Below are 23,966 nucleotides of genomic sequence, written 5' to 3' on the forward strand. Positions count from 1 at the left end.
AATCTATTAATCAAGCAATTCATTAATTGCAGATTGAAAATGTGGATTCTAATTGGATTTTAATCAGACTTGACACCTGCAAAAAGGGGGCTGACTGCTGATGGCGTTAATGTAAACAATTCGCACATCTTTTGATCTGGCAGCATTTTGATGATTATTTTTGATACAATAAATGTTTTGTTTGTGTTAATACGGTACAGTAAATTATCATGATTAAATACCCTTGATATATAATCTGCTCTAAATTATCTTAAACGTTTAAATATAATTTGAAAGAAAAACAATTACTCGACTACTGTGGTCCCTGAAAACTTCACTATCTTTAAATTATCAATTTTTCCTTATAATTGTTCTTAAACTGCATGCTTCAAGTGTTTCCTAAGATGTGTGATATCTGTCCTATTTAAATACTGCATTCCAACCTTTCTCAAACAGGGTTTCATGAAACACTGGGGTTTCTTGATGACCTTGGAAAGGTTTCCTGAATGGGTGGGAGTTAATTAACTTTTTAATATATTTCTTCAAAATTTGTTATGGTCATGTCAACCCTCCCCATGGCCAATGATGGTGGTTCTGCATGGGCATGTATACAACTATGCTTTCCAACCATATTTTGCATGATCATGCCACTTCTGGGTTTTCTTGAAGCCAGAAGAATGTTTCAGTGGTTTCTAAATGGTAAAAATGCTGAGAAAAGCTCACCTAGGCATTCAACAGATCTCTTGTTTTTATTAAGGATTGCCAACTTCAGGTTGGAAAATTCTTGGAGACTTGGGAGCAGAGCCTGGGAAGGGGAGGGTTTGGGGAGGGAGCTCAGCATGGAGTGATAGAGTCCGCCTTCTGAAGCTGACATTTTCTGCAGAGGAGCTGATCTCTGTAGCCTAGAGTAGCGATCCCCAACCTGTGGGCTGCGGACCACATGTGGTCCTTCGACTAATTGGAGGTGGGCCCTGGAGGATGCCTTCTCCCCCACCCCCGGCCCTTTAAAACACACTTCATTGTTGTGGCGTGTCTGTATCTTATTTTGAAGGGATGTTTAAACATTATCATAGCGATCAGAGAGCGCTAGGGCAGTGGTTGAGAGTAGAGGAGTAAACTACCCCCCCCCACCGGGCCTCAGTAAAAGGCGTTGAGTGGTCCACGGTGAGTGGTCCCCGGTGTTGAGTGGTCCCCGGTGATAAAAAGGTTGGGGACCACTGGCCTAGAGAGCAGTTGCAATTTCAGGAGTACTTCAGGCCCCGCATGGAGAATAGCAACCCCAAAGCTGTTTGCCCCTTCACATATAAAGTAGGGGGGGGTCTGATTTTTACATCAGAAGAGGTGCATCCGTAAGACAACTTCTATAATTCTTGTACTCCCCTACACCTCAGACTTTTCTCATAGCTCAGCTTCTATGCTACAAGCATATAGTAGGCACCCCAGGGAAGGCAGAGCCAAGCTTCCTAGGCAATGAATTCCTGTTTCTGTAAAAGTCAAACTCCCCCCCCCATCCCCATTTCAGAGGTAAGTTATGGAAATACATAAATTGGGCCACCATCACCACCACATCTAATGTGAGTGTTACTGCAGATACAAATGGCAAACTACCTCTGCTAATTTCTTGCATGAAAACCTAAGACGTCTCAAAAATGAATTCTTCTGGGTTATTAGACTATCAATACAGGGGCAGTACACTTCGACGCAGTCTTGTATTCACAAAGTCTTCTTACCTATGTAACATGATCACATAGTGGAGAGTGTTAGAATAAAATGTTTATCCCTCACTAACTTTAAAAAGACAGGCCTTTCAATTTTTAAATTGAGTTTTGAGGATGAAATATATTTAATCTCTCAAAGAAGTCTCATATTCGTAGCATATATGCCTCATTTGGTTTTGTAAAAAGAAACGCATAATTACAAATCCAAGCATATGTTTGTCTTTCTTTCAACTAGTGGACTTTAAATCTGAAAGAATCGGTGTGACAAGAGTGAATCCAACACTGAGTTTTCATGTAGCAGACTCCAATTCAAATCACTTTCACCTCTAAAAGACTTGCTGGGTAGCGTTAAACTAGTAATGGTCTTTATTTGTCTCATAGAAATAAAATTAGATGACAGGTTGAAACCCACACATATAAGTTAGGATGGAATTCTCCTGGTCAGTTCTTGTATATTATATGGTGGTTGTTCTCTATTCAGGTTCTAACCTTCTTTTATGTTTGGATATATGTTTTGGTTTGTGGTGAGTGATGGTAGGGATTGAGTTTGTAAGTAGTTCTCTACTATACTGAGAATTACAAGGTGCATGTAGACAGCAACATCAGAAAAACATGCTCCAACATTACAAGTCAGAAGAAAATTAAAAGTTTTGAAAATATATGACATGTTGTTGTTATGTGCGAAGTCGTGTCCGACCCATCGCGACCCCATGGACAATGATCCTCCAGGCCTTCCTGTCCTCTACCATTCCCCGGAGTCCATTTAAGTTTGCAATATATGACATGGAAATTTACAATTACTGAGCCAAGGGAATTCATCATTCCTAGTAGTGAGGTACACATAACTAAATCCAATTTGACATTTATATTGGTATTTTGGCCAACATTCATGTTCCACTGTACATTTTAACACCCTGCTCTAGTTATTTTACAAGATCATTTTTCAAGCTAAATATTTTGCAACTGTTACACATTTTTTTGCCATTCCATCTTCAGAACCGTCTTCAGGCTGAGGAAATGTTTCTGCTGGTAGAATTAAGAATTACTGGTGTTGTGAAAAGTTATCTGGGGGGGAGAACCATTCCTTCCATCTCTTGGAATTCCCATTCACTCTGGTTTTCCTTGTTTTTGCTTTATTTCTTCCTTACAAACAGAAAAGAAAGGCATACCTTCTTTCTTTTCTTTCAGTGGATTCTGGAAGAGATATGGCAGCTGTGGTTTTTCATCAAAGGTCAGCACAAAGCACAGCTAACAAAGTGTCAATAAAATACATTCTGACAGCAGTAGTCTCTGGCTACCAATGCTAAATTAAGAGCTGTCCAGCAAATTGGAAACCCTCACAAAACCAAATCAAGAATGTCCCCAATTGTATCATCCAGGGGAATATCTATGTGCAATTACTGACCTTCATGTTTACTCAACAGCTACCGGAAAAGGTGACTAATAATTATCTATATATACCAGAACAGAAATCTAGCAATCCTACACCACTTAAAACAAACGCATTTATCTGACAGTTGCAATATATGTGATAGGACTAAAGAATAATTGGCATGTCATTAATAGACTGTCTTTTATTATCAATTTGTAAGAAATATCTTATGGCCAATTTTTATCATTTCTATTTATTTACAACTACTAGTGGCTGCTCTGAGTAAAAGACTGAAGACTGCATGACCTAAATTCAATGGACAAGAAGGGTGCATCATCTGTGTTTAGGATTCCACTGTTAATATGTTTTAGGGAAGCAACTATAGTCAAATGCACATATTTGAAAGAATGTAAAGAATAGTATAAAATAGACACATTTTAGATTTTTACTGCTATTCTCATTACCTAACCTAGTATATTTGTACTTCACACATTCAATGCAAAAACATACCCATAGTATTTCCTTGTTTTAATAGAAATGTTGGAAGGTATCAGTCATTAAAAAGCAGTTAAAACCAATCATCGAAAATTAACAGCAAACTAGAAATTAAAACAACGAAAACAAGAAATTGATATCCTTATCCATGGTTCCTCTATATATTTGTGAAACAGCCTAGGGGGTAGAACGTATCCAGGTGTCCAAGTTGGAATAGGGCCAATCAGGGTGCAGCCAGCCTTGCCCCTGCACCTCCCACCCTCCGTCCCTGGACTCTAGCCTCTTTGCTCTCAGATGCGCCCTCAGTGCCTGGAGCCAGTAGCAGGTAAAGGGAGAGGATCCTGGGCAATGGGTCGTGGTGGAGGACCTGCTAACGAGGGCCTCTCAGCCTGCTAGGCAGGGCCTGCTAACGAGGGCCTTTCAGCCTGCTAGGCAGGACCTACTAACGAGGGCCTCTGCTAGGCTGGGCCTGCTAACGAGTGCCTCCTGGCCTGCTGCCTGTCTGCTAAGGAGCTGGGCCTGCTAACAAGCTGGCCAGCCCCTGCCCGCCCCACCTGATCCAGCTGCGAGCTGCTCTGGAGTTCTAGCAGCCCAAAGCTACCTTAAACTGCCTGGTCGGGGCCCGGGGCAGGGGGGCCTTTCAAGGAATGGGCTTTGAATCTAATAAGTTTATAAAACCATCCTCCATCAAAATCCAGTTAACAGATACCTGTGAACAAGAAATATAGAAACAGCATTCCAACAGCATTCTAGGGTTTTGTAATAACAATGAATTCCAAGTCACTATAGATACCAACAATTTTTATCTGTGAAATATCTACAAATGTAGCACTGTAGGGTGTAGCACAATTTGGATTACTATCATTAGGAGCCAAAAGCCCCCTTTTATGTCAGCATTGCTTAAAAACAATAGTTAAACTTTATTGGTCTTAAAGGTGCCACTAGACTCAAACTTTGTTCTAATAAAAATGATCATATTGAATATAAATGCTGTACAATCCTGAAATCAGTTTCTTGGGAGTAAGCCCCACAGAATAGACAAGTAGGATTTGGAGAAGACTGCTCACACATTCGAAAATTAACTTTCAATGTGTTTTTGCTGATGGATTTTCCTATGGAAAACAGGAGAATCTACTTCTAAAGTGCATTGAAAGTGTATTATCCAATGTGTGGAATGGACCCTCTTTGAGGCTCTGTGTGTCTCTTCTAAAACTCAGTTTCAGGAAATGAAGGGTATGCATCAGTTCTCTCTTAACAAACTATGAAAAGGGTTCACCATAACTAGGCACCTGTATAACTTTTTTGTATCTAAAATATGTTTTGGCACTGTGGCTCAAAAGCATTTGGGAAGCTGTTCATATTGCAAAAGAGAAATCGATTAAATAAATTACAAAGGCTTGCAAAGGCAGTCTGTGTTTTCCCTTTCAGTTACAATGAACACACAAATATTCATCTGTTACACAAAACAGTCAAAAAGAAAGTCCCATGGAAACGTCTATGAACAATATTTGATGGAAGTAAATAATTAATACCCTCAAGGAAACATATTCAACATTCCTTTTCCTGTTTCAGAGTCATTAAGAGCATTAAAACAACATATTTCATCTCATTGGCAAATATAAGGCCCATTATAATGTAAAAGAATTTCTCAGTTGTATTTGGCTGGGAAAATGCTATTTTAATATTACCATCAGCTTGGGAAAGCAGTTTTCTTCAGGCAGGAGAACTGATTAATGGGAACTGGGGAAAGCTTCCAAGACAGTCAAACTTCTGTAATCTATGACCGTTTTATTGTGCACTGTAATGAGTTTTCTATCAAAATTAAGATAATAATGTTTCTCAATAATCCAAATTTAATAGACAGATACATTGACTATTTCCTTGACTTCAGGTGGTCATAGACCCATGTAATTATGCCAAGGATTGCAGCATAATAAAGAATATTTTCAGACAATTTTTCCTATGTTTTCATTTGAATCTAGCATCATTTGGCTTATTCCTTTATCATATTTCTAACTGAAAGGCACATGGTACTGTCTTCACCTAACTGGACTATCTCACAACCAGGAGAGTATGCACATTGAGTTGCCAACCTCCGGACAGGGCCTGGAGATCATAGAATCATAGAATCATAGAGTTGGAAGGGGCCATACAGGCCATCTAGTCCAACCCCCTGCTCAACACAGGATCAGCCCTAAGCATCCTAAAGCATCCAAGAAAAGTGTGTATCCAACCTTTGCTTGAAGACTGCCAGTGAGGGGGAGCTCACCACCTCCTTAGGCAGCCTATTCCACTGCTGAACTACTCTGACTGTGAAAATTCTTTTCCTGATATCTAGCCTATATCGTTGTACTTGTAGTTTAAACCCATTACTGCGTGTCCTCTCCTCTGCAGCCAGCAGAAACAGCATCCTGCCCTCCTCCAAGTGACAACCTTTCAAATACTTAAAGAGGGCTATCATGTCCCTTCTCAACCTCCTTTTCTCCAGGCTGAACATTCCCAAGTCCCTCAACCTATCTTCATAGGGCTTGGTCCCTTGGCCCCAGATCATCTTCATCGCTCTCCTCTGTACCCTTTCAATTTTATCTACGTCCTTCTTGAAGTGAGGCCTCCAGAACTGCACACAGTACTCCAGGTGTGGTCTGACCAGTGCCATATACAATGGGACTATGACATCTTGTGATCTCCCAGAATTTCAACTAATCTCCAGGCTGAAGATTACGGCTGCTCTTATTACATCATGCCCCCACAGAGATCCTCCCCAAAATCTCTAGGGATTTCCAAACCTGGAGTTCACAACCCTAATTGTGGGAAAATGTCTTGTTATCTATTTATGTAAATATTTATATACAATCTTGGCTTAAGGCAGTTTACAAGGCTTATTATAATTTTTCTTCCATCAGCACTTTCTTATAGGTGCAGGTTGCTCTGCGAAATCTATGCTGGGATTTTTTTTTATGGAATCTCAAACTCTTTGAGACTTCTGTGAGAATGGAAAGCAGGTATCAAACTATGTTTCAAATCCAGCTGTTAGGATTGAGACAGGATTGGTAAACATCCAGTCCAGATTTCTACCTTTATATTTGGGTTAAAATTGCTTTTCTGACAGCAGGGTCTTGCAACTTTAATTCTGATGGACTCTTTTGCTGCACCCTGGCAAACAGCATTCACAAAAAAGCTGTGCTACTATGGCCGCTCACACCAACTGATTTTGACCATGGGCCAAAAGGCTAGAAGTCTTATGAAGACGAGGGTGATGGAAGTAAAGAGGCAAATTATCTCAATAAAATCCAGGATCTTCTCTTTAGGAAATGTCTATTAATTAGGAACACACTAATGCCATACCTAATTAATTAATTGCAAATTCTGAACACAGAAGCTCTTTTACCCTCCTTTGTTATAGTGCCCTACCATCTGCATATCCAAGCGGAAAAGTTAACGGAGACCCACTCATGGATCACCTTTGCACCTGCAGTGAGGGAGACCAATAAGCATGTCTTATTTTAGTGCAAATTATATAATTGCATATGGACAGGAATATACCATTGCTTATAGATTACCCCAGTGGCCTGAGAAACCAATGCCTGCAACTATTGTTATTGGATTCAAAAAGTGAATTAACAAAGTAGGTAGGTTTGCTTGGCTAGCTGCTAGAATCAGAAAGAACTGGGTTGTTAGCATAGAGTCACTCCATGATTGGTTAATGTTGACTGTTCACTACTAACCTTTGTACTCGGGTTACCAGCTTTGTCTGGTGTGCCTCTTTCACTTTTAACCTTATTTAGTCTATATACCTGGTTTGTTATTATTGCTATTATATTTTATCTGTTACTTATGTTTGTATTCTTTTGGCATATGACCGTGAATAAACAAATGACAAAAGGAATGCAATAGATGCAAAGAAACACACATACTTTCCTATGACATAAGTGGGGGGGGGGGGTTAGCCCGATCCCATAAGATTTCAGAAGCTAAACAGGGACAGCTCCAGCTAGTATTTGGATGGGAGACCTTTACTGAATACCAAGGACTTGACGAACAGCCAGGCAATGGCAGACTACCTCTGAATGTCCCTTGCCTTGAAAACCCTACAGGATTGCCATAAATCAGCTGTGACTTGACTGACCTTTCCACCATAATTGAGAGACTATCTCAATTGAGAGACTATCTCTTCCTGAAACCCGGCTTCAAATAACATCAGGATGGCCTTTGTTGTGAATGCTGGCGTTGCATTTATGAGGGCCAAAATGCCATAGAAAGTGCTATGAAAGCAGCAGTAAAAATGTTAACAAAAATTAATGTGTTTCCATGCATCACTGTGGAATAAGGTGTGAGCTAAGACATACATTGGAATGAGTTAGAAATGACATAGTTGTGTTCTAGATTCAGGTGGGTTGCTGTGTTGGTCTGAAGTAGCAGAACAAAGTTTGAGTCCAGTGGCACCTTTAAGACCAACAAAATTTTATTCAAAGTATAAGCTTTCGTATACAAGCACACTTCTTCACACAAAAGCTTATACCTTGAATAAAACGTCTTTAGTCTTAAAGGTGCTACTGGACTCAAACACAGTTGAGTTCTGACGTGGTAGGATGAACTAATCAAGTTAAAATTGTAGACATGGGGAGAATCTCTGCACAAGCTGGGTGTGCAATCACCAGAAGTAGCTCAAACTGCTATGTACTAATACTTGTTATTAGATTCAAGAGGCCACAAAGAATAGTGATCGCCGCCAGGCTGAGTTATAGTTCAGCAACTCGCACAATTTGCCGTTTAGCCACCCCAAAGCCTCTATGCATCTAACTGTCTCTATAGATTGCTCACAGAAGAAAATAAAAACATATAGCCAGATTCTATGCATACTTTTTTTTTTTTAGTAACTCCAACAAGTTCAACTGGACTTATTCTTTAATAAGCCCAAGGACTGCAGTCTTGATGTTATGTGATTGTTTTGACTTTCTAGCCCAAGGGCATTTCCTGTTAACAAGGGATAAGCAAAACTTGTGAGGCTTAATAAAGACTTATGTAACTTTCTCATGCCCAGTCCTCAATGGATACTGTTTGGAGGTACTTCATAACTCTTAGCTAGATATTATACAAAATCAATTTCCCACCATTTCCTTTCTTTCACACTTGCCATTACTCAGCACTAAAACATTATCACTTTCAATTTCTAGTGCCTTTTGTCTCACATAAGCGTACTTAGAACAGTAATAAAGTGCACTTAAAATGCAACCAAATAATAAAAATTGGTTTTTCAGCCAACATACTATCTGAAACCCAACTGAGAAACTGAGACAATAAACAAATGGCATATGCCACACCTTTTAATATACATAGGAAATTCGTGGGGCACAGTTGAACTACAAGGACCTATCTTCTCAAAGGGGCATGCAAGTGAACTATTTAAAACAGGGGTAGTCAACCTGTGGTCCTCCAGATGTTCATGGACTACAATTCCCATGCATTTGCTGGCAGGGGCTCATGGGAATTGTAGTCCATCAACATCTGGAGGACCACAAGTTGACTACCCCTGCTTTAAAATACAGGTGGGGGTGTAATTTTTTATGTTATGCAGAATCTGGAAACATAATTTCAGGATCAATTCATCAAGATAACGAATTCTCAACACTGCCAAATCTGGGGATACTTAAATACAGAAACAGGGGCCATGAACAGACAAGACTAAATTTTCTAAAGAGAACAAAATCAGAGTCCAGTAGCACCTTAAGACCAACAAAGATTTATTCAAGGTGTGAGCTTTCAAATGCAAGCACTCTCTTCCTCAGACTCGAAAGCTCATGCCTTGAATAAATCTTTGTTGGTCTTAAAGGTGACACTGGACTCTGGTTTTGTTTTATTGTGCTGCTTCAGATCAACACGGCTACCCACTTGAATCTTTCTAAAGAGAAACAGTCCAAGGCGTGCAAAAAAATCTGCAATCAAAAATAATACATTGAAGAGGGGGTAAAGACCTCCAAAATGATAGACGCACAGCTAGCAGCTTTAAAAAATGAATACAGTTGCTAGGCAATCACAACAGTATTGACAGCCTTCAAACCTTAGTTTCTGTTTGTAAAAGGGAGTGGGAAGAACAAGGGCCTTTCCTGGGCTCTTTTGTCCGATGAGGGAGGTCTCATCAGGGCCAGGCCTGGCAGCAATCACAGGACAACTTGTGATTTGCATGACGCATCCAAGCCATGCAGCTTAATACTACTCAACAGTATCTTTAAACCGCTCCTGCGGAGCAGATTAAATAAAACGGTAAGGGCTTTTGGGGAGGAGTTAGGGCGGGCCCTGTCTGGGATAAAAACTCGGAGAGGCCAATCAGGATCCGCAAGCGGCTCCTGATTGGCCCTTCCGAGTGTTCATCCAGGGCCGAGCAGCCAGTGGGGAGCCGCGCAAAGCACGGTTCCCCATTGGCTGCTTCGCCCGGCCGGGGACTCACTGCACAGACTGGACTGGCAGCCTGCGTGGTGAGTCCTCCGACCGGGGTCCTCCTCCTCCTGCTTCTCCCGGCCGCTCCAGCAGCCGGGAGAAGCCGCAGCCATGCTCCAGGGTGGGGTAGGGGGCTCTCTGCCTTCTCCCGGCCGCAGGAGCGGCCTCACCGCATCATAGACATGGCAAGGCCGCTCCTGCAGCTGGGAGAAGCCCAGGCCAGGCTCCGCAGTGGGGTGGGGGGCTCTCTGCCTTCTCCCGGCCGCAGGAGCAGCCTCGCCGTGTCTATGACGCGGTGATGCCACTCCTGCGACCAGGAGAAGCCCTGGCCATGCTCTGGCCTCAGCTGGGGGCCTCTCCGGCTTCTCCCGGTCTCAGGAGCGGCCTCAAGAAGCCCCGGTCATGCTCCGGGGTCGGGGGCCTGATCTCTGCCCGTCCCACTCCCCCCCCCTGGGAAGCCTTCGCCCTGCGAAGGCTTCCCTGGGGACGGGGGCCTAGCGCCCATTTTATTTCAGTATAAAATGGGCTTTATTTCTAGTCTATCTCATAAAAGCCAAAGTGGTTAGACTTTACGACTAAGACCAGGAAGACCCAGGTTTGAATACCCATTTTGCCATGGTTCTGTTTGGATTATCTTGGGCCAGTCTTACTCTGTTAAACTGATCTACCTCAGAAGATCGTTGTGAGGTTAAAATGAAGCAAAAGTGTATGATGCAAGCTGTTTAGGATCGCTACTGTGTAAAAAGGCAGTGTATAAATGAAGTAAATAAATACACTTGAAGATAGCTTTGATTCAGATTGGCCAGGCTAGCCTGATCTTGTTGCATCTTGGAAGCTAAGCAGGGAGCTTGATTAGTACTTGGACAGGGGCCACCAAGAGAGTCCAGCGTTGTAACGGTAAACCACCTCTAAATGACTTTTGTCTTGAAAACGTTATAGGATTGCCACAAAGCCGCTGCAACTTGACAACACTTTCTACCACCACATAGTTGAAGATGGGGGCAGATAAAAAATAAGTTGGTTGGTGGGAAACAGATTAGGAAGCAGAGAAAGGTGAATCTACGGGAGTTGCCAGAAGGAGGGAAATAAAAAATCATGGAGATATAGGGGGAAATGAGGCAAGTCCTTGCGGGTTCCCTACAGCACAACTAGGCTGGGCCCAGTGGCTAGAATTGTGTAGACTTTTCCTAAGGAGTATCTGCTGGGAGGAGGGAAGGAAGAAAAGCTGAAGATAATGGGGCAGATAACAGCAGGTTGACTGGTGGGTGGCAAGATCAGAAGGAAGCAGGAAAAAGGGGCAGGCTATAGGGGCTTGAACAGGAAAGTGGGGACAGTGGGGGAAGAGTAGAATGAGATTACTCCCACAGGTTCTTGTTGGGCCCCTGTTCATTCTTATGTAAAATTCAGCAACCTATTAGGAACTCTACCATAATTATCTAGCTACACTAATAGTAACATTACCTACAAGTACTTGCATTGGACTATATGAAATATAATCCACAGAGTCTGCCTTAAACATTACATGTTGAGTGTACCAATACTGAGAATTTTCTTGCCACCATTCATTTCCTCAATACTTTTTTATTATTTACTGTGGTTGAGAATAAGCATGCACAATTGTTTTTCTAAACGCCTAAAAATAGAGCTTCATAAAAATGTTGCAATTAGATTGCTTTACTTAAAAGTAGAAGCTATCAGATCCTCTTAAAACCATCTCTTCTGTCATTAAGTCTCCAAATCATTATAAATATATATATTCCAAAGCACAGTCAGATGTCTTATTCTTGCTGAACAGAAAATTAAGACTTCAGAGTGCTGCCCTTCACCACAAAATGACTTTCATGCCAGTGTACATTTTCCCTTTTATAACAGCAACTGTGCTCTTTTCAAAAGGATTCTGTCAAGGCTATTCAGCCCAAAATTACATCTATTTGGTTTATTTTGCAGAGGCAGCTCATTGTAGAATCAGGAATCCTGCAACTTTCAATAATCTGGCAGTTCACAATAAAGGGGCTGAGAGGTAAGAAGGACATTGTGGTAACATATGAATTTCCTGCCATCACAGCAAGCCAGCAGTCCTTTGCCTCTTGATGCAGCCACCTGAGGGTATACCTGTGATGTCATCAATACTCAATGTTTTAGTGCCCAGCATGTGGCATGACTATTTTTATTATATCTCTTTTTTCAGTTAAAGCTATATACAAAGATATATGTATTTATGATTATAATCTCAGCAATCAAGCCAACGCCATTCAACAAAATAAAAAACTACCTTTGCATCAATAATGACCAGTTAAGATTGCAAGGGACTTTATTTTAGGCCCAAATAGGCCACACCATACTGTGCTTACTCATGATAAAGAGTTGATTCACAACAAGGTAAAGAATAAAATAAAATGCTCAGTCTCAAATATTTCCAATCCTGAATTCCTTACTCCCTTATTTGTACAAAGAATGCTGTGATTTTAACAACAAAATTGACAGACATCAACAAAATACAAAGATACGCCCTTTTATTATAGATATATCTGAGGCCTAACTAGATGTGCCCCTGGAGATCCACAATAAGGATCTCCTGCAATTTTTAAATAGGCTAAATGCAGCTGTAGGTTGATTCTGAAGAAAGACTGCTTGGAATAGGTGATGGTTAATTCTCTTCTACATACTGTGTTCTCAGTCCTGGAGATTTGCTATTCGACCTATAGGGGAAAGTATACATGCTAGGTTACCTGTATGCTTCCCCTCATGGGTAAATTGATACTCAAGGGGGTGGAGAGGGAGTGGTGGTTAAAAGCCCTTCCCTCAGTCTGAGCATCCTTCCCTGCAGCTCCTTTTGACCTTTTTAAAGAAAAAGTCATAGACATTCCAGAATATACCCAATTTGGCCTGTAGATCTCAAGATGTAAACGAAAGTGAAGGCAATGAGTTCCATGGGACCTCCCCCCAAGTGTCTTAAGAATTGCAGTCTTAAACTAGCATGTGCTAGTCACATGAAAGTATCATCTTAGATCTACTTGCATTACACTGTCCTCACAATACTCAGATTGACTTTAAAAAGATCAAAATATAATCTGTCGAGTACAACTACTCAAAAATATGTTATTTTAAATATTAATATACCCTATAGAGTGGATCACTTCCATTTTAAAGCTTCCCTTTGTTTGGAGTAAGGAAAATAACTGCAAACAAGCAAAGTAATTTAGCCCCTATCTTCTTTTGTTGCATGAAAATTGATCAGATTTTAAGAAGAGTAAATGTACACAAGTTACAAAAAAAAATGAAGCAAAAATATATGGGTTGGCTGTAAATAATGTATTTATAACTGAAATTCAGGAGCTCATCAGGAAAAGACCAATGTTTATTTTGGTAACATTACCAATATTCCATTTCTTCATTAAAATTCCTGGGGCAATAAAACCAGTTTGCTATATTAGCTGTTATCAATTACAGCAATCCTGTTCTCATTTAAGCCTCTCTGTAGAATTCCTGGATGTCCCACTCAATTCAACGGGGCTTTCTTCCAGAGAAGTGTACATAAGATTGCAGTCTTTAGTCCTATTTAAATACAAAGCTTAAATGGTATATAACAATGCAGGATCACAGCCCGCATAATTTAAGAGAGCCAGCATTAGAACAGGTTGGAAAGCAAGACCTTTCATAAAAAGAAAACCCACTAAAAAGCTTGTTTTTCTAGCTTAGATCTTGGTACCTTTCATGGACAGAAAGCCAGGAGTCACATTATACCTCCTCCCTCCCCCCAATCTTATGAGCTATTTTTTTTCAAAAAATGGTGTGCTGGCATGCCATTGTAACAAACCAGACTACAAGGATTTCACCTGTTCTGACAAATCAGCCTCATGACCCAAAGCACACAAATTCCCATAACAGAGGAACAGAAACAGCACCAACCAGCTCTTACGAATAAAGGGAAAGAGGAACAGAGGGGCTGAAACGAGCTTTCACACAGCAACCAATGGGTGACTGAAGGGTCATGTTGCCAGAATTAAACCCCACAGAGAATGCCTTCCTTAAGGCAATAGAGATACGAATTACCATTAGTTTAAAAGCAGACTTTGCTTTTTGAAGGCACACAGCGCTACAAGGTTAAGGGCACTTTGTAAACGTTGTAAAAACAAAAACCCACCCAAGAAATCTGGCACCTTCTACAGAAGCACCCAACAGTGGCACAAGTCTCTGAGATTCACAAGCAAAGCCTGTCTCTCTCTCACACACACACACACATACACACAATATCGAGACCAGACGAACTTTCGTATTATTGTACTGTTGTTGTTATTATTATTATTCTTAAAAGTAAGAAATGGAAGGGAGGGGAAAGCATCGTGATGCCGAGCTGGCGCTGGAGCGAGTGGACCCGCTCTTGAACTGCGAGCACTTTGGATGGTGGTGAGGAGCCAAAGATTTCCACCTAGAGTCCTTAATGAGATTGCTCGAAATGGTTTCTGACTGCCGCCAGTTGCTTCTTAGAGAGGCAGCCGTTTCTCCGGACTCGAGGCAGGGCGCAGTCCGGGGCCACCCAGGACGTGTCAGGCTCGGCCACAAAGGGTCAAGGGCAACGGACTGAGGGGGCGACCGCGCAGGAGGCTGCCCGGGAACGGCGCGAAAAGGCGGCGGGAGGCATAGGAAGGTGGGCACGCCGGGGGGGGGGGGGGGGGACGGGAGGCAGGAAAAGAGACGAGAAGTGGAGCCGGGTTGGGGGGTAGCGCGGGGGGGGATGGGGCGGGAATGGGGCGCTGAAGTGAAGGAGTTGGGGGTGAAGGCAAGGACAGCGAGGACATGGAAGGCAGCCACAAAGGGGGGAGCTAAAGGGGAGAGGGGGGTCCGCAAGGAAGAAAGGAAGAGGAAGGGGGCTAGGAAAGGGGAATGAAGGGAGGTTCCCCGCTCCTAAATGAAAGAGCAAGCACGCATTTCGCCTCTGGGGGAGGAGAGATTGCGCCTTGCCTTCCCCAAAACTCCGGGGCAGAAGTGCCTGAGGAGGGAGGGAGGCAAGGACCCCCCCCCCCACCCGCCGACTCATCCGCTCATTCCCCGCTGCCCCCACCCCAAGTAGTTTGCACGGCAGAAGCCGCTCTCACCAAAGCGAGTCCAGGTCCCATTCCTGCAGGAGAGCCAAGTCGAAGCTGTCCATGATGCGAGGTCTGTGCAGGCGGCGGCGGCGGAGGGTGTCAGAGCCGCTCGGCTGCAACCGCGCCACGGCCAAGGTGCATCTTCGCAGCGCCGCGGGGGGCGGGCGTCGAGGAGAAGCGGGGAAGAGCAGGGGGGCGCCCGCGGGTCCCTCCCTCCGGCTCTTGCCTGAGCAGGAAGAGACGCGCGCCGCGCACGGAGCCCCTCGCGCCGCTCCCGTCGTCCTTCCTCGGTGAAGCGCCGCCGCCGCCGCTCGCCCACGGGCGGCTCCCGTCCCTCCGCCGCCGCCGCCTGCCTCGCCTCCTTCCCCCGCCCTCCTTCGCTCCCTCCCTCCCTCCCTCCCTCCAGCGCGTGGCTGGCTCCGGCCGGGCGCCCTCGCCGCAGCTCCAGCCAGCCAGCCAGCCAGCCAGCCCGCGGCGGCTCAGCGCAGAGATGAAGCCGGGGTCCTGGTGGCCACCCGCTTTGCGCCTTGGCGGGTGGCCTTGCTTTTTATTTTCAACAGGAGCGGAATCCAGAGTTCATTTCTACATGTAAAGCGGCAGGGCTTGGGGGGGGGGGAGAATTCAAATGGGAAAGGACCCCTTGGTCTTCTCACTGATCTGGTTTTATTTAGACAGAAGTCATTTTCCTCTCTGGGGGGAAAGAAGTCAGAAGACTTTCCGAAAAGGGCCTCCAGACTGTTTCCCAGCAAGAAAGCCCTGCCTGGGAAGTCTGAATGGCCCGGGAACAAGGCCCTTTCAACAGCCTCTCTGGTGCTGTGAGCCCGCACTCGAGAGGCCACTCAGATCAGGACCAAGGCATCCCAAGGCCAAGTATTCCACACCTCCTTGGTTCAGACTTGGATGCCTGCTTAGACCATCCTTCCCTCAAGGCATGCTTTATGCCATGTCCTGGTGGCTCTGGCTGTGTGGCCTCAGATGTAAATTCTTGAAGAACTGCAAGTAAGCAACTGAAACATGATGGGAAATATGGAAAGCTAATTTCTGGTCTGTAAACACTTCTCACTAAGGTTCAGAAAAAAATCTGATTCCCAGGACAGGGAAATATAAGAATAAGCATCCTCTCTAACTTGCTTAGATGTAATTTGATGTACATTGCCATTCATTGCTTCAACATTCATTTACAAAAAAACAAGCCCATTAAATTCAGTGATGTTATTTGCTGTTGGGAGACAGCTGCAGTAAGACTTAACATCTTAAGCATGCCTCAGTTAGGAAAGAAGCTCTAAAGTCGTTATCTTGACTGGATCATAATAAAAGGATTAACGCTTTGCATTTATATGCAATGTTTCCATGCACCGTCATGTGAGCCAGTGCATTACTATTCAGCCCTCTTAACAAGCATAAATGCAACATAATTTATCAAGCACCTTCCATAGCACATGCTTTTAACTAGGTAGTATCCCTGACTCTCATGACATATCATGATGGAATCTTTCAGTAATGAATAAAACGAATGCACATATGTCTTTTCTATTAGCTTTTACTGGTCATGTGCTTGAGGGCCCTCTTAGGCTATGGCAGTGTATACATTTTATTAGTCTCTTGTGTGTTCCTATACAATAATAACTCCTACACTACTGTCTCTCCCATTCATCTTGGTTTTTCAAAGACCAGAAGGGCTTATGCTAACATAAGATTCAAAACAAAGGAGAAAGGTATGCAAGTTGACACACATCCCATTATTTTACAGGGCACCTAATGAAGCTGACAGGCAATAGATTCAGGGTGGACAAAAAGAAGTATTTACTCAGTGAGTATTAAATTGTAGAATGTACGTTACCAGAGGACAGAATAATAGCAATGAGCATAGATAGCTATAAAGGGGTCTTATCGAGATTTATGGATGATAAATCCATCAGTGGCTACTAGCCATGATGACTAAAGAGAACATGTACCGAGGCAGCCTGCCTCTGAATGACCAATGCTGGGAGTAAACAGTAGGTTGTTGGTGTCTTATTCTCTATTTGTTGGTCCCCTCTGGTCTATTGTATGAAAAACAGGATGCTGGAATAGATGACCACTGGTCTGATCTAACAGGTCTTTTAAAATCTGTTTTCTACCCAAATGCTTTTTGTGTCCAGCCGTCCATACTGCTGCATTAATATACGTGAAATGGGCTAAAGAAAAAGGTGGATTGAGAGTGTAAGACTATGTATGGATTCCTTTTAATAAAACTATCAGCAGCATCAACAACCAAGATTCTTGTGGCATCTGAAAGATGAACCAAAATTTTGCAGCATAAGCTTTCCTGAGTAAAACATCTCCACTGTACTTCTTGAATCTTAGTAGGTTGGCTGCAAGGTCTTCCTTTCTCAGCCAGTAAGTATAAGTGATTGGTTTCATAAAGACTGTATTGGATTCCAGTACGTTTTCTGCTTATGGAAAAGTAACCTAGAAAGGCTGTCCAGGAAGAAAAAGTAAAGTGATCTTGGGACTGCAGTCTGAGTGTCTGAACTGAGTAACAAGTTTTCCCAAACTGTCTGTTCATTCTGCCCTTTGAGAACCAAGCCAAACACAACCTCAGTATGTCTTCCTGGCTTCCCTTTCTTCCTCTCATTAAAGTGCAACAGGCTTCGTATGGTTAGCAATAGACTTAGAGGTTAGTATGACTTAATATTTTGAATTAATATTTAGACAGGTAAATAATATACTTCATATAAGTAATAGCTAATGTTGATTCCCAAACTGTCTTCAGTTTTTAAAAAGTTTTAAAATTCGCAAAAGACAAAGTATTGGTTAATGTGCTAAAATAAACCAGTCCTGAAAGTGTCTTTCTTACACAAAGGAGTGTGGTAAGTCTTTGCATCCTTTCATATTGTCCTTTGAGTGTTGTATTGGGATATAGGATAGCACCCTTGAGCACATCCTTTTATATGGATAAAATAGTATTTGAAATTCATGAATTAAACCAAGGTAAAATGGGGAAATTAATTAAGTAAACTTTACCAAGAGCAAAAGAAAAGGCTTATAAAGGATGTAAATTAGGAATCAAATTCAACCCACTATAATTCAGTTCTAGAAGGCAATAACCTGCTCATTTGCACTTCTCTGTCCCTATCATAAGCACAGCTTTTTTCCCTCCCTTTTCTGATGGCCATGTAAAACACATTTAGCCTTGTTAATTTCCTCTATTGCCAATTAAAATTACTATGTTGAATTTAAGCGTGTTAATTGCCACAGGTGCCATTGCACTGGATGTAATTAAGGAATTTGGTCACAGAGATGCTCATTCTATTGATATTGCTGTACTGCCTCTTCATTCCTAAGGAAACAAGTGTCACAGCATGCCTTCCTACAGTTGTCAAAAGCTGCTGCTTCAGGGATTATATCTAGAGGTCTTGTTTTCCTGAAGTTGAACGGTAACATGGGGCTACTTTCCAGGTTGTAACCCGAAACTACAATTACTGACACAAATAAAAATAGGATGTCAGTATTCTTACATGCAAGGCAGGCATGTTGTACTATTTCCCTGCTTGGCAGTATTCTGTATTGTGCGTTGAATTAAAGTATGTGATTCAATAAAAAATAAGAGGGGCTTGCTTTGCAAGGTTTGGGAGTTCACACTCCCAAATTAAGGTTTAGAATTACACCTTCAGACTTTCTAGGCAAAATCTGCATGTCACAGAGGAAAGAGAGAAGTAAAAAAAAAAAAAAAGTTTCAGGTAGCCAGCTAAGTCAAGAAGGCCTGGCAAGGAAATATGGCATCCTACATGTCACTGAACCCACAGCCATAGAAAATTTTGTTCAGTCCAGCACTGGTGGCTACATCTACATTCATTTTCAAGCTTCTCCTAACTACTTTAAGAACTAGGAACTCAATTTTTACATGGCAATTGATGTTTTCAGCATGTGAAATCCTGTGGACTATATCATATATTTATTACTGGACAGTAGCAGACTAACAGTGCAATAGTAAGCAGTTTTTCTTAAATCTAAGCCCATGGAAATTGTTAGTCACCTACACTTAGCATTTGATCCCCTCTCTCGTCAGTAAGATGCTGAGCCTCTTTGGCCATTTCTTGCCTTCTGTTTTTATACATCTTTTTTCGCTCTGAATTACTTGGGCTAGGAGCTGTAGCAAGTTAACCTTTTGGAAGTTAATCTATTCACGATAGCATAAATGACCCTATATTAATATGTAAGATGTGCTTCTATTTTAATGTAAAATTTCTTTCTCTTGTTATCATTGGAATTAGATCATCTTTCTGATTTGTTTGAACATTTTCACCTTAACGTGGTGGCTCAGGGATACTGCATAAAGCTCCTGCACTAACAAGGCAAATTATTATTTTTTAAACTTTTATCTCAATAGTATCATCTTTTGGTTGCTGTGCTGTGAATGTTAATCTTGAAACTCCTTTACCCAACCTAACCTGTATTATCTATTTATAACTTGGAGAACAAGGCTTAATCATTATGTATTTATAGCTTGATTCTCATGATTCCTGGGACCCCAGGAACCCGTCCCCATGAACTGACCCCAACCGACCAACCTAGGGAACCATAAACATTGTCACATTTGGTGTTAGAATTGTGGTATGGGAATGCTGTTGGAACTGTTGTTACGGGTTGCAAAGACCATAGTTACTACTGTGTTGGTGGAAGTTGTTAAATTATGATTATTGCTATGTTCTGTGTAAACTGCCCTGAGCTACAAGAGAAGGTGGAAAGATGAATGGATGGATTGATAGATCTGCCTGAAATTCTGAGGGCAAAATGGACATGTTTTTTTTCATACAAACTGTACAGCTGTTTTTAGGCTTTCTTCATGGTAATCCCTGTAAAGTAGTAGTGCAAAGGTGAAGAAAGGGAAACTATATAGTGAGAAGAAGAGAGTCTAGAAAAGGCACTTAAGTTCTGGTGCCAAAGCATCCAGTTTCCAAACTGTTTTATCCCCCATTCAATCATTCTTTGGATCCTAGCATGGTTTCCTCCTGCAATTTGCTTGGTTTTGAGCCAGTTTGATGAAGTGGTTAAGAGTACAGACTTCCTATCTGGCGAGGGGGGTTCGATTCCAGGCTCCCCTACATGCAGCCAGCTGGGTGACCTTGGGCTCGCCACAGCACTGATAAAGCTGTTCTGACCAGCAGTAATATCAGGGCTCTCTCAGACTCACCCACCTCACGGGGTGTCTATTGTGGGGAGAGGAAAGGGAAGGAGATTGTAAGCCGCTTTGAGACTCTTTCTGGTAGAGAAAAGCGGCATATAAGAACCAGCTATCTTCTTCTTCTAGAGGGTTTTTGTGGTCTCCTTTTTCTTGTTCATCCCATGCATAACCTCTTTCTTCTACATTTCTGCTCATTTTAGTGTATCATACTCTAATATTTCCTGTAGTCATTCTGGGGCCAAGGGACCAAGCCTTATGAAGATAGGTTGAGGGACTTGGGAATGTTCAGCCTGGAGAAAAGGAGGTTGAGAGGGGACATGATAGCCCTCTTTAAGTATTTGAAAGGTTGTCACTTGGAGGAGGGCAGGATGCTGTTTCCATTGGCTGCAGAGGAGAGGACACGCAGTAATGTGTTTAAACTACAAGTACAACGATATAGACTTGATATCAGGGGGGGGAAATTCACAGTCAGAGTAGTTCAGCAATGGAATAGGCTGCCTAAGGAGGTGGTGAGCTCCCCCTCACTGGCAGTCTTCAAGCAAAAGTTGGATACGCACTTTTCTTGGATGCTTTAGGATTCTTAGGGCTGATCCTGCGTAGAGCAGGGGGTTGGACTAGATGGCCTGAATGGCCCCTTCTAACTCTATGATTCTATGATTCCTTGTTTCCATTTATACTAGCAATTATTTCCCTGAACACATTCATAATCATAGATTCAACTGGGTAGCCATGTTGGTCTAAAGTAGCATAACAAAATGTGAATCCAATAGCACATTTGAGGAAGTGTGCATGCCTTGAATAAATCTTTGTTGGTCTTGAAGGTACTATTGGACTCAAATATTCATAATCAGTTTCTTAATATCTTTATCCATCTGTCTTTACCCATCAGTCTCTTGGTCAATTTTACTTGGCTGGTCTCTTCTTGAGAAATTTCCTTAAAATAGATGACTGGGCCCTTAGAATTTATTATTAGAATTATCTGTTCTTCTCCCCCCCAAAAAACAGTTTTTAACCTTTTCCAACTCTGAACTTTCAGTGCCTGACTTTATCAAATTTATACACGCACATTCACAGCATACATTCTCTGAGTGTATCATCTGCAAATACACAAACACACTCTGTTAAACATGCAATTTAATTTCTGGTACATTCTTTTATGTTCAATTACTGCAAATCTTAGCAAGCTTATGAGAAAGTGAGAGTTCAGTGGTAATTTATTTAATAATTCAATATAATTGACTTGTAAATATACGTAAGAATGGGCTTCATGGATTTCAGTTTTTATGTTTCCATTAAAAATAAAGCAAGTTTCTAGTCATTATTGCTTCAGAGATCAAACCTGTGTAAGCAAAGCCTGCTAAAATTTCAGAAGCCAGCTGAGTAGGATTTCCAGTGGTTAGAGACTTCAATACTCTGTTGAAGCAGAATTAATTATTTAAATTAAGCCAACATATGCAAGATGTTTGCGAAATGTAATCAGATTACCAAACATGTTTGCAATATAAATACATTTTAGTTTGCTCGACATACAGCATAAACAATCTCTAGTTTTGTTATTCTATCATAATAATACTATGTAAATAGTACAGGCCCCACAAACTCTGCAGGTCACACACTTGATCTGGAGTTTTGATTTGGGCAGAAGAAGATAATCTACAGGTAGGGGGATTGAAGACCATGGACAGATGATTTCTTGCTTGGGTTTAGACTTACAGGGCTCCCAGATTCTGCACAGGTTGAGGATAAGTTAAAATTATCCAGCCCCAGAGCCTGATAGATCCTATAAGTTTTCAGACAGCATTAGGGAATTTTCCTACTGATATGTTCAGTGCTCCTGCTGCTGCCCTGGTTGACCTCTGGAATGAGGATTTGACCTGTGCAATCCACACACTCGCACCTAAGTGTCCACTCTTGGATCCACTAAAGGGCTGCAGATAATGAAAAGACAAAGCAGATGGCTTGGGTTTCAGTGGAGAAAGGCTCAGAAGTCAGGAAAAATCCAGCAAGGCACAAGCTAGACCTCATTTTAAAGCTTACTCCATGATGGTGATGGTAGCAAAGAAACAATGTTTCTCTGTTACCATTGCATTACAGGGTAGACCTGTTACAGACCTATTAGGTTCCATACTACTAGAACAGGTGGAGTGCTGTGCAGCCTGTGATGATGATTGTGCTAAACCCTTTAGGGATAAACTCTATGCAACCATGTTGGTTTCATGTATGGTTATGAGACTGAAATGGCTTTCATTGCTCTGATGCATGATTTGTGCCAGGAGATGGACTGGAAGAATGCCACTCAGTTAATTCTCCTGAACCTCTCAGTGGCTTTCTATATCTTCAGTCATGGTTTCCTGTTATTCTTCGGAACCACCTTTTGGGACAGGGAGGTTCTACTCGTGCTTCAAAGATAGGCTTCAAAGTATGGTGCTGCCCCTTGGCCTCTGGGTTCTGTAACCCAGGTTCTCTAAGGCAGGGTAGTCAACCTGCAGTCCTCCAGATGTTCATGGACTACAATTCCCACGAGCCCCTGCCAGTGGAGGACCGCAGGTTGACTACCCCTGCTGTAAGGTACTTTATGGTCCTCCAAGCTTTTCAAAGCCTATGTAAAGCTGCTCACCACATGTCTTAGGCAGCTTGAGACTGACTAGTGCTGATAGGCAGGCAGACAGACAGTGTAATGTCTCTGCTGGCCCAAGAAACAGCGTCATAGCTGTGTACATGCCCACCCAGGGCCCCTCACCTTCCTATCCCCTCCAGGCCCATCATTGGCTGTTTTGGGAAGGGGGGTGTTGAATCAACATGGCCATATATGGCCATATCGCTTGACAAATGTTTAACATTTTTTTTTAAATATATTAAAAAATCAATTAACTCCCACCCATTCAGGAAACCCTTCCGGGGGCCATAAGAAACCCTGGTGTTTCACAAAATCCTGGTTGGAAAAGCCGGCTATAACGGAAGCCATGGCCCTTAGTTTGCAAGACCTGAGCAGGTTTGTTAGCAGTAGCACATTCTGGAGAATGGTCTGCAGTATTGTCCCTCAGGCTTTTCAAAGCCTATGTAAAGCTCTTCATGGACCACCCATCACATGCCATAGGCAGCCTGTTACAGGCCAATATCTATGACTGACTAGTGCTGACATTTTTTTTTAATTAATGTTATATTGCTCTGGCTGACTGATTATGCATGGGGTAAGAAAGCTGAGCCAGCAGTAGCAGGGCATTGGGGCTAATCCTCAGTTGTGGACAACGTAACCGCCATCCTGGCCACCTCCCAGCCCTGTCCTGAATCCGGGCCTCAGATGGCCCATGGTAAGGGAACGCAGATACTTCCACATGCCCTGTGTTGCTGTGACTGCCATCAGCGGCCCTGCCGGGGCAACTCCCAACCGATGGTGTCCCTGTAAGGACACCAAATGCTTCAGTCGGCTTCGCGGAGCTGCGGAGGCTATCGTGGCGTGTTCCCACCCCCACGATGGTGCCAGTAAGCAGTGGGGGGCCCCCATGCCCCCTCCCCTTCCACTGTAGCTGCATAGCATGGTGGACCCTTCCAGCCCCGGTGTTGTGTGGGCGCGCACACAACATCAGGACAGTCCACGTGCACTGAGAGATTCCTACCCCCATGTGTTCCCAGGATACACAGAGCAGCTAGGAAACAGCAGCAGTCCAGCACAGCTGCTGCCATACATTGAGTTGAAAGACATTTGGCTGAGT

At 42.7% G+C, this 23,966-nt stretch overlaps 1 protein-coding gene and 1 long non-coding RNA gene across 3 annotated transcripts in view; one reads left to right on the forward strand and one right to left on the reverse strand.

Moving 5' to 3' along the window:
• Positions 1-23,966, reverse strand: part of AFF3 (ALF transcription elongation factor 3) — a 388,206-nt gene that overhangs the window by 304,495 nt on the left and 59,745 nt on the right. The window contains exon 1 of one of the 2 annotated variants that reach the window (XM_077343514.1): positions 15,096-15,434. The exons of the other annotated variant lie outside the window; for it this stretch is intronic. Within the exon in view, the coding sequence (XP_077199629.1) occupies positions 15,096-15,148 (53 nt within the window). The 5' untranslated portion in view covers positions 15,149-15,434. Of the gene's footprint in view, positions 1-15,095; positions 15,435-23,966 lie in introns of those variants that run through there. 2 annotated transcript variants of the gene reach the window in all.
• LOC143840236 (uncharacterized) overlaps positions 15,185-23,966 on the forward strand; it is a 59,825-nt gene continuing 51,043 nt past the window's right edge. The window contains exon 1 of the long non-coding RNA XR_013232079.1: positions 15,185-15,221. This is a non-coding gene — a long non-coding RNA (uncharacterized LOC143840236). The remainder of the gene's footprint in view (positions 15,222-23,966) is intronic.

Source organism: Paroedura picta, chromosome 6 (genome assembly GCF_049243985.1).
Source record: "Paroedura picta isolate Pp20150507F chromosome 6, Ppicta_v3.0, whole genome shotgun sequence".
In the NCBI taxonomy this organism is placed as follows: domain Eukaryota; kingdom Metazoa; phylum Chordata; class Lepidosauria; order Squamata; family Gekkonidae; genus Paroedura; species Paroedura picta.